This window comes from Bombus terrestris, chromosome 3 (genome assembly GCF_910591885.1).
Source record: "Bombus terrestris chromosome 3, iyBomTerr1.2, whole genome shotgun sequence".
Lineage (NCBI taxonomy): Eukaryota > Metazoa > Arthropoda > Insecta > Hymenoptera > Apidae > Bombus > Bombus terrestris.
The window spans coordinates 3,778,104-3,790,269 of NC_063271.1; the positions used below are offsets into that span (position 1 = coordinate 3,778,104).

General features: G+C 29.0%; 2 protein-coding genes across 6 annotated transcripts; one reads left to right on the forward strand and one right to left on the reverse strand.

The window, feature by feature from the left end:
• Positions 1-169: 169 nt before the first annotated feature.
• On the forward strand, positions 170-5,038 carry LOC100647012 (probable serine hydrolase). Of its 3 annotated transcripts, none has more exons than XM_012320674.3 (7): positions 170-250; positions 710-904; positions 989-1,033; positions 1,145-1,380; positions 2,522-2,869; positions 2,936-3,219; positions 4,661-5,038. In XM_012320674.3, exons 2-6 carry the CDS (start codon positions 835-837, stop codon positions 3,185-3,187), a joined length of 951 nt encoding a protein of 316 aa, XP_012176064.1. In that variant the 5' UTR covers positions 170-250; positions 710-834; the 3' UTR covers positions 3,188-3,219; positions 4,661-5,038. The 3 variants fall into 3 exon arrangements, with proteins under 3 accessions (XP_012176064.1, XP_048260317.1, XP_048260318.1); XM_048404360.1 differs by lacking the exons at positions 170-250; positions 1,145-1,380 and adding exons at positions 383-497; positions 1,931-2,166; XM_048404361.1 differs by lacking the exons at positions 170-250; positions 4,661-5,038 and having other exon boundaries at positions 2,936-3,225.
• A 1,837-nt stretch (positions 5,039-6,875) lies between these two features.
• LOC100646529 (trafficking protein particle complex subunit 11) lies at positions 6,876-12,130 on the reverse strand. 3 transcript variants are annotated; one of them, XM_020868666.2, is made up of 21 exons: positions 11,957-12,129; positions 11,646-11,847; positions 11,394-11,563; positions 11,125-11,313; positions 10,865-11,050; positions 10,634-10,801; positions 10,352-10,556; positions 10,102-10,275; positions 9,931-10,009; positions 9,808-9,862; positions 9,443-9,650; positions 9,166-9,371; positions 8,781-9,086; positions 8,509-8,711; positions 8,286-8,422; positions 8,008-8,220; positions 7,775-7,935; positions 7,487-7,709; positions 7,310-7,418; positions 7,147-7,223; positions 6,876-7,080 (listed from the first exon to the last, which is right to left on the reverse strand). In XM_020868666.2, the coding sequence occupies exons 2-21, from the start codon at positions 11,832-11,834 to the stop codon at positions 7,054-7,056; spliced, it is 3,285 nt and encodes a 1,094-aa protein (XP_020724325.2). In that variant the 5' UTR covers positions 11,835-11,847; positions 11,957-12,129; the 3' UTR covers positions 6,876-7,053. The 3 variants fall into 3 exon arrangements, 2 of the variants coding, with proteins under 2 accessions (XP_020724325.2, XP_003394240.2); XM_003394192.4 differs by having other exon boundaries at positions 8,509-8,714; XR_007223421.1 differs by having other exon boundaries at positions 7,018-7,080; positions 7,147-7,246; positions 8,509-8,714; positions 11,957-12,130.
• Between the last annotated feature and the right edge of the window lie 36 nt (positions 12,131-12,166).

Genomic DNA, 12,166 nt, shown 5'->3' on the forward strand with positions numbered 1-12,166 from the left:
TACTTTATATCACTATGTGGGTGAATCAGTCTGTAAATATTAATAATGACAAGTCATTTCTTCCACGTTACTCTCTTTTAAAGGTTGACGTCTTCAGTTTTTTAATCGTATCATTGTTAGAATTATTCATCACTTACTAATTCCTTAATAATTCATATGTTTCCCGTAGCAATCTTATACCTCTTACTAAGTCAATAAACCCATACGAAAGTGTGAAATTATCAGTAACTCATATCGTAAGTGAAAGACGGTAGGTGTACGAGTAGTTAATATATTTTCCGATATGCTATTACTATAAATAGTTAAATCGAATTACTTAAATATTACTAAACATCAAGTGTGTTATCTAATCATTTAGCTTTTAATACCTAAAATAATTTGCATTTTAAAGTGGTATTTAATATTTCAAATGTCTTTGAAGAATATGTTATCAGTTACGAAATCCTTAAGTATAGTCGTCAAAATTATATAATACTTAATATTCGAATTCGTTTCATGTATGTTTGATAATAAAATCAATTTTAGATTATTAATAACATTTTTCAAGAACAAGTAGTCTAGAAAATCGTAAATGAAACACAATAAGTGATATAATATTTTAAATTTTGAAATTTTTTATATATAATATACAAGTGCACATTTTATATAATTGAGAAGGTATTCGAACTTTGACTTAATAAATGACTTTGCGCTTTTATATCATAAATAGGACAAGTATTAATTTCGTATTTGTTACGAAATTTGTATAAAGTGAGATTTATCGATAAATATATATAAACAACATAATATCCATTGAAAATTTGGAACAGTAACTAGTATTCTATCACTAACAAAATGAGTACAATTGACAAAGTCTTAACAAAATCTACTCCTACCAAAAATATAAATGGACATAATATCCATAGTAAGTTAACACATTATTTGTTAATATATTTCTATGTTACAGACTTCTAATTAAGCATTATTACAGTATATCAATAATTTTCAGGTGTGGAGGAAATTCAGATACCTGTACCATGGGGCATCATAAGCGGTCAGTAATTCATCTTTCTTTTCATTAAATTTTTATTAATCATCAAAAATTTTCACTAACTAACGCTAATAAAAATTAAAAGATATCATAGTACAATAATAATCAATTTAGGAAAATGGTGGGGACCAATTGATCAACAACCGATTGTGGCATTGCATGGGTGGCAAGATAATGCTGGAACATTTGATAAATTAATTCCATTACTACCATCAAATGTAGCCATTCTAGCTATAGATTTGCCAGGTCATGGTTTATCTTCCCATCTTCCTATTGGACAATTTTATTACATATTTTGGGATGGGCTTATTAATCTACGTAGAATTGTTAAACATTATAAGTGGAACAAGGTTAGCAAGCAATTAAAAGTTATACAACGATCGTTTATAATTCTATATTCTTCTTGCACAAAAGTTCAGTTTTACTAAAGTACTACTAAGTATCTTGCAGTTTTTGGTGATGTCAAAATATATGTGAATTCATATATAAATATAATCTTAACTTTATAGTGCAGAAATTGTAACACTATACGATCATCTTTATAATGATTGAATTAATATTATAAAAAGTTATTTGGTACAAGGTTGACTGTTATGTGCTTATGATAAGTTTTTGCATTCTTCATTGTCATTGATATTAATTGCTTCAAATTATGTATTATGAACCATGTAGTGTCGTTGTATAACTATAGGACATGTATATATTAAGATGATAACAAACTTTAATTCATCAGCTGCAACTTTGTTTCGTATTAAAATTCTTATTTAGAAATTTATTTTTAGGAAGTTTGAATGCTGATATATTTATATACTTAAAATAGTTAAATTTGTCTCTCCCTGTTTCTCTTTCTTTTTCTTTAAGTAATTATTTCATTGTGACACAATAATCAATTACCTGTAGGCAAATGGTGGGGTCCCAAAGGGGTTCAACCAATAGTGGCATTACATGGACGACAAGACAATGCTGGCAGTTTTGACACTTTGATTCCTCTATTATCTGATGAGATTTCAGTACTCTGTTTGGATATGCCTGGTCATGGTTTATCTTCCCATTATCCAAAATGTCAGTACTATTATGTTTATTGGGATGGTATTATTCTACTACGTAGAATTGTGAAATATTTCAAGTGGACAAAGGTTAGCGAGTGGATTCAGTCTCACCGCTCCTTAGCTTAAATAAATGTTATTATACATAATGTATAATGCCACAAACCTTATTTTATTATTATTGCTGTATAAATGTAACAGTCAGCCTTGAAAATGTATACTAAACTGTATATCTAACTATCTATATGTTGCATTACATAAGATATATGCCTTATAAGACCAAAATGCATGATACACACACACACACATATGTATATATATATACATATACATATACGCATATATTTTTGTACATATATAATAACTTATGTTAAATCAATATTAATTTCTCGTTTGCTTCTGCTTTATGTATATCTTTATACATAATCAAATGTCATTTTCATAGGTGAAATTACTTGGACATTCCTTAGGAGGAGCAATATCATTTTTATATGCTGCATCTTTTCCTGATGAAGTAGAATTCATGATAAGTTTAGATATTGCAAGTCCCAGTATAAGAGATATAAAAAAATGTCCCGATATAATTAGTGATAATATTGACAAATTTCTAAAATATGAATCACTACAATCTGGTGGTATTCCATCCTACGATTATAATGAAGTGCTTGAAATTGTTGAAGATGCTTATAAAGGTTCCATAACTAAAGAAGGCGCAATAATATTAATGAAACGTGGTTTACGACCTGCCACTGAACCTGAGCGATATTATTTTTCACGCGATCCACGATTGAAGGTAAAATATCTTACATAAAATATTAGATGTGTTATGTATTGATTTTATATTAATATTAATTTTTAGGTTTCTGCATTGGGTATGATATCTTTGGATCTAGTACTTGCATATGCATCTCGAATAAAGTGCGCTTATCTTAATATTCGTGCTGTACCCGGAATGAAATTTGATAATCCAGAATCTTATGAAAAAATATTAGATGAAATAAAACTAGGTGCTAAAAGATTTGAATACCACAAAGTAGAAGGAACTCATCATGTACATTTAAATAATCCTGAAAGAATTGCACCCATAATTAACAATTTCATAAGTACTTAATGATTAAATATTTTTAACTGTAAACTGTGAAAGTAAGTAGCAGTTGTTAAATTAGTAAAAATTAGTCTTGTATGCAAGCTACATTAGTTGCATACATAGGATTTCAAATATTTAATTTAAACATAATTATTTTAATACATATATATATCATATACATACATATATATATATACCCAATATCATACTATATATAGTATTTATATTAGTATTTATAGTATAGTATTTATATAGTATTTATATATAGTATACTATATATAGTATAAATAGTATACTATATATAGTATGATATTGGGTTGTCCGAAAAGTTCGTTCCGATTTTTAAGGAAAATTTATTAAATTATACATTTATTAAATTATATAAATGCCATTTTCTTCCACAACTTTTCCCCATCTTTCATGCAACTTGAATATTCTATCCTTGCAGAATCTTTCAGGTTTTTCGGCTAAAAATTTTTCAATATGATTTTTTATGCCGATTGAAGAGTTAAAGTTTTTGCCATTAAGGAAATTTTGTAATGACGTAAATAGGTGAAAAGCTGAAGGTGCGATATCTGGTGAATATGATGGGTGGGATAACAGATCTTAACCAAGCTCCAACAGTTTTTGTCAAGTAGTCAAAGACACATGAGGCCGCGCATTGTCCTGATAAAACATGACGTCCTTCCGATTCGCTAGTTCTGGTCGTTTCTGTCCAATTGCTGTTTTTAGTTCGTCATATTGCGAGCAATACTTTTTCGAATTTATTGTCTGGTTGTTTGGTAGAAGCTCGTAATACAGGATACCTTTCCAATCCCATCAGACACAGAGCATGAATCTTCGGATGAAGACCGGCTTTTGAGGTAGCTAAAGGTGATTTATTCCGCTTTCCTCGAGATCTTTTCCGCTCAACAGCTTAACAGCGCATATCTTGTTTGCTGTTTGTGTAGCATTTTTGCCTTTCTGGTAGAAGAAAAGCATCAACTGCCTATAATGCACTTTGTTTCCTTCCATATGTAAGAGCGTATAAAACTAACAAAAATTAATATATTTTAATCAAACTTTTCTCTCAAAAATTAGAATTTAGAATATGTGCACATGTCATTTGTTTTCAATCAATCTGATATATTCAGATCTGTCCTAATGTCAGTTATCGAAAATCGGCACGAACTTCCAGACAACCCAATAACTAAACAATGAATATTTCCACAATACTTGTGCTTCAGATCAATGGATTTAATTTATTAAAAGTACAACGATTTCATAAAATATTTGATATATGTATAAATATACACAGAGTTATTTATTAAAATTATACTATTTTTTTAAAATAGTAATGAAAGAATAATATATTTTCATTGCATCAAATTCTTCCATTTTTAAAAAATAATAAATTAAGAAATGACTACATATCACAATTTTCGAAAAAATACCATTCCAATTGATATCTTAGTATTCTACCGATTACAAATAAAACTATAATTTTTCTTTTTGCAGTTTGTTTAAAAATGAGTCATGAGTTAAAAATATCTAAAAAATAATAAATATTACTAGTTACAAGGCCAATGAACGATGTTTTTATAGTATTTAGTGGTATATTATTTTAATGGGTATTATATTTACTAGCCAACGGCGATAACGCATTAAAGTTTTGCTAACGCAGCGTAGCAAACTTATACCGGTTTATGCTTCTACGCATAACTTAGTGATAAATGACCTCAAAGCGATATACATTATCATTTCGTTTTTTCTTGTATTAACTTAATTTCCATAGTTTTAACGAAAAGAAAAACGATTTTGGTACTATATGCAAATGTAATTTATTTTTTAAAAACTTTGTTTATAATTTATTGTAATAAATAATTGTGAAAAGGATCCGAAAAAGTTTATTATTTCATTTTTCTCATAAAAATTAGACCGAATTTCAAATTGCAACATTCTTTCAAGTTATTATTGAGAGCTACATTATCATTCAGACGAAATTACAAAGAAAATAATATACGAGAGATAAAGATGCTATTGATACAGATGTTTTTAGGCTACCTACAATGGTCAAACCAAGAAGTTTCAATATCAATTTGTTTACTCAGCTGATGAGGTAACGCCACGTAGAAATATAAATTTATATATTGAGACCTTATTCGGCACAGCTGTTACATACCAGTTCTTCTTAAATTTTTGTTCAATAAAGAGCGATTATAAGAGATAGATTTATAAAGAATGTTTATGTCTTATCAACGAACAGGTAAGCAAGAGTTAATAAAGTATTAATCGATGTTTTAAAACCTCTTATAAATTACAATTTTGAAATATAATGAAAGTATCGTAACCGACCGATAATCATTATAAATACTTCGATTTATACATGATATTAATTTTAAACAATATTTTATACACAATACTAACAGTATAATTTTTAAGATATTTTTATAAAGATTGAAATCTAAAGTTATACTTGTCGGTAGAATTTAACGTTGGAGTATTATATAGCTTTTTGTCGAATTATTGGTTTAGGTCGTTATCAGGTAACTTTTGAAACGAACTTATCCTATCGTACATACACGTTCTGCGTGTCAGTAATTACGAGCGATGATAATGCCGTCACACGTAAAAAATGAACGTGAATATTCCATTTCTACAGGTGAACACCGTTCGTACTTGTCCACGCGTTTTCTTTTCGTATTTCTATAGGAACGATTCGTCTCTATCATAGAATTCATCGTATTAGATCATCGTCGTGCCGTAAGTATATATTTTCTTTATTCTATAAAATTACGTAACTAAAATAATCAAACATATTATTTTAACACATTACTAGACAATATAGATTCTTATATTTAGTTTGTCTTTTTTTTCGTTAGTTTAATACTATCGTTTTGAATTATCAGTCTGATGCATCGATCCCAACGATCAACAAACTTTTCACTTGAAAGTTTGTTCGTTCGGCTCGAGTTATCAAACTGAATGGATGTACTTCGTTCCCGACATAAAATCGACTTGTCATGGAGCGAAATTTCGTATATACTTCTGGAGATATTTGCGATATTCCGTTGCACGTTGTTGTAATTCTCGATCAGTTGGAGTATACGCAGCGTAAGTTCGCAAACGTGCTTTTGCAAGTCCCAGATCCTATTTATAAATAATTTTTTTAGTGTAATATATAGTAAGATTCACTGTTACATTAACTACTGATTACGTAACACAGCATAAAAAATGAAAGATGTTAGGTTCTATTATGAAGAGTCTATAATATACATTTCGTGCTGAATTAATCTTAATAATAACACCCATTACCTTTAAAAATTTTCGATTACGAGCCAATGATTCTTCCGAGTTTACACGAAAAATAGGCGTCAGCAATCGGTCCAAGCACGTTTCATTTTGTTTTTCCGAAGAAGTATTATGCGTAGAATCGTTATCAGGCATTATTGATGTCATTATTTACGATCTTCATATTCATAATTCACCATTTTATTTATGTTTTATCATAATTTTTAGTTTTATTAAATTTTTTATTTTAAAGGAATTATTAATATACTGTGTTTCGCGCGTATGCATGACCACAGTGTATATATTTTAAAAAATGTGGTTTCTATAGAAATGTACCTATGGCAACACAAATCGATATCTCTGCGTCAACGAATATGTATCTTGTTGACGTAACCGAATGCGTGTTAAAGGATTAGGGACTTTTGTTTATTATACTTTAAAATAACTTAAATAAATTATATTTAACAAATTGGTACTTATAATCTTATTACTCTTATATAAGAAATCTTGTTATATCTAAGAATGTATGGAGAATGTATCTGTGGTTCAATAATATATTTTGATAAAAGAACAAAATTCCTTTCTCCTGTGGTATCTGTTTTCTTTATTTGCTATTTTATTTATTCTTCTAGGGTTTGTGAAGTTGGCTGTAAAAAAATATATATAATTTTATAATCTAAACTTATAGCAAACAATGTAACTACGATACTTACAAGAATATATATATGACTCGGTATTGATCGCTCTACTAATTCCGAAAGCTGCACTTTGCTTAATTTATGTTCTTCATCTACATGTAACATATAAATATAACTAAAAATAAAACATAATTCAAGACATAATTAATAAAAATACATTAACCAATAAAATTATTACCAGTGGGAACTGTTAGAGACAATGATGGAAGTTGTACAAAACCTGCCACCAATGGTCGTAAAATCCATTCAACTTTTCTTTCATTTTTTGGAAGTATGTAAATGTCAATCTAAGAAAGAAAAACGACCAAATTAATAATCATATTATAAGGTTTTACAGTTTAAAATGAGTGCTCACTTGTTTTTGACCAGCAAACATGAAGGCATCACTAGCTTCCATAGTCAGTCGCAATGTAATCATATTGTCAGAATGATTTTTTATAAAATATGATATTAGTAATGGTGTACGAACCCAACCATGAGCAGGTATTTTGGCTTCCAAACAAATTACAGCGTCCTCAACACCTAGAGGTGCTAAAGTAACACTGCTGCTGGTTTCTAATGCATTATCATCATTTGCACTGAAATAGCAACTATTAATATTATATTATTTAACCATTTTGGAATTTTATATACCTTTGCTTACCGTTTCCATTTAATAGTATAGACTCCAGTACTAATAGGTTGCTCACCACCTGCTTTTGGTATCAAACAATACACGTCTGTACCTGTTTCATTTGCAGAAAGTGTAATACCACTTAAAACAGATACTGCCTCACTTCCATTTTCCCTTTCTATTAAATCTCCCTATATAAGTATATAATTAACATTATTATGATCTGTATTAAAAGATTAATAACTAACAGAAATATTATTTACCAATTCTATAGAAGTATTTATAATATTTATAGGCCACGGAGACACACAAACAATGTGAGGCATTATTATAAATGGTTCATTAATGAAGCCTTTCGTCAGTGGTTCAAAAAGAGTGGTATAAAATAATGTTGACACTTCAAATGGCTTTGTAACTGATAATGAATATGTTAATTCTTTTGATCCTTTAATTTGTTTAGATCTTGTATATTCTACCTGTTATGAAATTGACATTATTTTATTTTACAAAAATTAAAGGGCTAAAAGAGTACAATGTGTACCTTTATATGAATATCTCGATCACCAACTTTGTGAGCCCTTAAGTATACAATTTGATGAGTAACGCAATCCTTTTCCAAATTATCAATTGGTATTGATATTACCGACTGCTTATTATTCATTGTCAAACTTAATTCCGCTACAATTTAACGAATCGTTATTGACAAATGTGTGTAATGCGTAATAAATAGCAGTATGGACTTTTGTGGTAAGTTACATACGTACTTGACTGTTCATTTACTCCATCAGACACAAGTGATACATTTAAAAATGCTGATGATATTTTTTCATTAGTAACAACAGATATATTAATAGGTAGCCATTCTCCTAAAAGTGCTGGATTGTTGGATTCAGTACTTATACTCAGAGTAGATTCTTCTTGTTTTATTTCAGCACTGACTAGTGATTGTATTGTTTCAAACTCTCCTCTACTATTGTAAATATAAAATGCATTAGTCTTCTGCATAAATATCAATCTGTCAGTATTTTAAACATACCGAAGCTGTTGTATTTCAGGATATAATCGACTCAAAAAATTTGTTTCTCTCCCTATAGCAGAAAATCTCAAAATAATACAGCACATTTTATCACTACTCATATATAATGAGATTGTCGTAATACGTATTTCGCTACTCTCATTTTGTTGTGGGGCTTCAAATTGATAAGGAAATTTTCTCATTTCTTTCCCATGAAAAATAAGATTATTATGTTCAGCATCAGCAACGACGAATTCTGAATTATATCCTGGACTATTAACCGTTATCGATACTTTAGAAAATTCAACACTACTGCTGTATGAATTTCTGAATAAAACAAAACATTCTGTTATACAGTTGTTTTTTTCTATATGTATATAAAAATAATATGAGCTTGTAAAATTACCTAATAATGACTTCCGCAGTAACCATAGAATTGACAGCATACTTTGGCTGCAAAAATCTTGCTTTAACTTCTATAAACGAACTCATGTTATTATCATCAATTGTAAAGACAATTGGTTCTGACTTATTTAGTTCCACTACCCACTTTTCTACTGCAGGATATCTCACATCATCGGGTAAGTCAGATTCCGGAGTTGGTGGTTTTTTCTGCAATTTAATATTTTGCTTAATTGTTTAATTACAAACGATTGTACAAAATTTAAATAAAAGTTACTCACATGAAGAATATTAATGATGTTATTATAGACAGCATCTTTATAATCCTCTGAAAACGTGGTAGAAGGTCCCAAAGCTTCAAATGCCAAGGTGATGTAGTCTTGAACACTTGTAGAGAGATATGCCGCACGTAAAGCATTCTTTAAGATATTTGTGATTAAGACGGGCCACCGTTCCCCGTGATATTCCCACAACATGTGCATCAATAATCTGGCCAATCAAATTTTATGATTTTGATGTTAAGTTATGAAATATGTCTAGAGGAAATAATGTTAGAGTCAACTTTTGAACTAATGAATACTATAAAATTCTTTTAGTAGCGTCAATAGATTTATATAAATATAATAATATTTAATTTTTGACTTACGTTAGAACTTTCCCATAATCTTTAGAATTATAATATTCTTCAGCCATTTGTACGACTGAAACACAATTACTATGCATATTATTAAGTAAAAATCTATATAACTTCTAATTAAATATATCATACCTAATACTCTCCTCATTCTTGGACACCTATATATCTTAAATTGTGAAATTGCGTTGCCCAGTAAAGCAATGATTATATTCTGAAAATATAATGTAGTTTTAGATTAGAGTTATTTCTAGTTATAGATAAACATACATTTTTGACTGAGAAAGTATTAAATATGTTTCTTACAGAATGGTGAACTGTGTATTTTTCTTTATATTGTAAAGCCTGTATAGCAAGTGCTTTTTTTATCGGATCTATGGGTTCTGCACTGAATTTTCCAGGACACCATGGTCGTTGCCCATAGAATTCAAGTTTTTCTTCGCCTGCTAATGGGTCTGGATCTGGATAACTAGTAACATTCTAGAACAATACATATAATGCTTAAAAATTTTGTATATAAAAATATCATTTGTATTAAATGTGCTAATTTTTATACCTGACAAAGTTCTTTACAAGCTGCTTGCCTTAAGCCTGCATGATGAGCTGCTGATTGAAAATAATATCCAGGGTGCTGAGTTTGGACACCCGGAAGTCCCTGTCGAATAGCATCATCAAATAATTCTGCAAATGTAGAAAACTGACTACACATCCAAGCATGATGTTCAAATATAAGTTCCTTTGGACCAGTCCATATTTTAAATCTACATTACCAATTTAATGTTATTGTAACAGTATTATTATGTTATATATTCCTTATGTTATTACATATATTTCTGACCTGTCAGTATGAAGTCTAAATTGCGATATAGCATCTTTAGGAACATTTAAGTTGAACATTACTTTACATAACTTATAATTTATAAAACAAGCAATAGTTGTAATTTCCATCACATTTGTGTCTGTTATTGGTATTTCCAATAAGTGATTATATGCTTGAGTATAATGCCTATAAAATAATTTTGTACCTTTTATTTGTACTCAAAATCTTTTCCTATGTTATTACACTTACTTCTGTGCTAAATTTTGATCTTGTCTTAATTCATTTAAAAATGCCATCTTAAATTGATGGCGTACAAATAAATGTTTGTATGCATTTTTTTGCATAGTTTTATTAAGTTGATCTCTATGTCCTTTGACAATACGATATTCATGATGATAAAAGTTTTGTGCTACATCATATAATGCACTTTCTAGTCTGAAATGCATATAAATATGTATAACTAAAGCATATAATCAAAAGTAGAGATTTACAATTAGTTTATTAATTACCTAGATATATATCCTAGTAAATGATTTCCATGTGGCAAAACGTATAATAACTTTGGAGATAGTTCACATGCTCCACAGACAGCTGTGGCACGTTCAGTTGCAATAGTATCTTCAGAACCAGGTGGAGGTTGTGTACAATGTTGTATAAGTACTACAGCTATTTTTGTAGTTCTTCCATCTAAAGCATTTCTAAAAGTGCAAGCAGTCAAAAGTATTGATTACAATATTTTTTAATGAATAATATTAATGATATCTAAAATAATCTGTACCTAAGAGATTGTACTTTAGAAGCACATTCCATCTTTTTCTCGTTCCATTGAGGATCATTCCAATCTAAATTATAAAATACAACAACAACTGCTGGAATTTCATTAAGATATTTATTCATCCAATTACGTTTCAATATTCCTTTGGGCCTATAATATTCATATGAATTCCTCTGAAATATATCAATAAGATTTTAGTAATTCAATAACCACATACATGATTTATGTTATACAATTATATATGATATGATATACCTTGGGTTTTACTGTAGGGAATTCATGAGTAGGGCTAAGTAATTTAAATTGTATGGCAGAACTTTCTAATCTGCGATTATTACTGAATGCATCCCAAATTGACCGATGTACAGGATTTGCAATGTCTAAACCAGTTAAGCCAATAAGAGCTAAAGGCTTAGTAACTAATTCTGGTGGTAACTCACACATAATTAAGGATTAACTGTAAAATTTTCTTATTAATCGTATATATTATACATATAAAGAAAAAATATATATTTATAAATTATATTTGACATGAAATAACTATTTATATATGTTTAAACACATACCCAACTATTTAAACAATGAACTACATTGAAGAAAACACCATTGAACTAAATTTTGTGAACAAGAAATGATACCAGAGATAGATAAATTGATATCTAATACTATTCGACGTGTCTATGTATACTTTGACAGTTTAGGTTATGTGTTGTTCTTTGATGATATTGTGTATCTGTATGGACATAGGAATATCCATGTGTATCTGCAACTAGTAG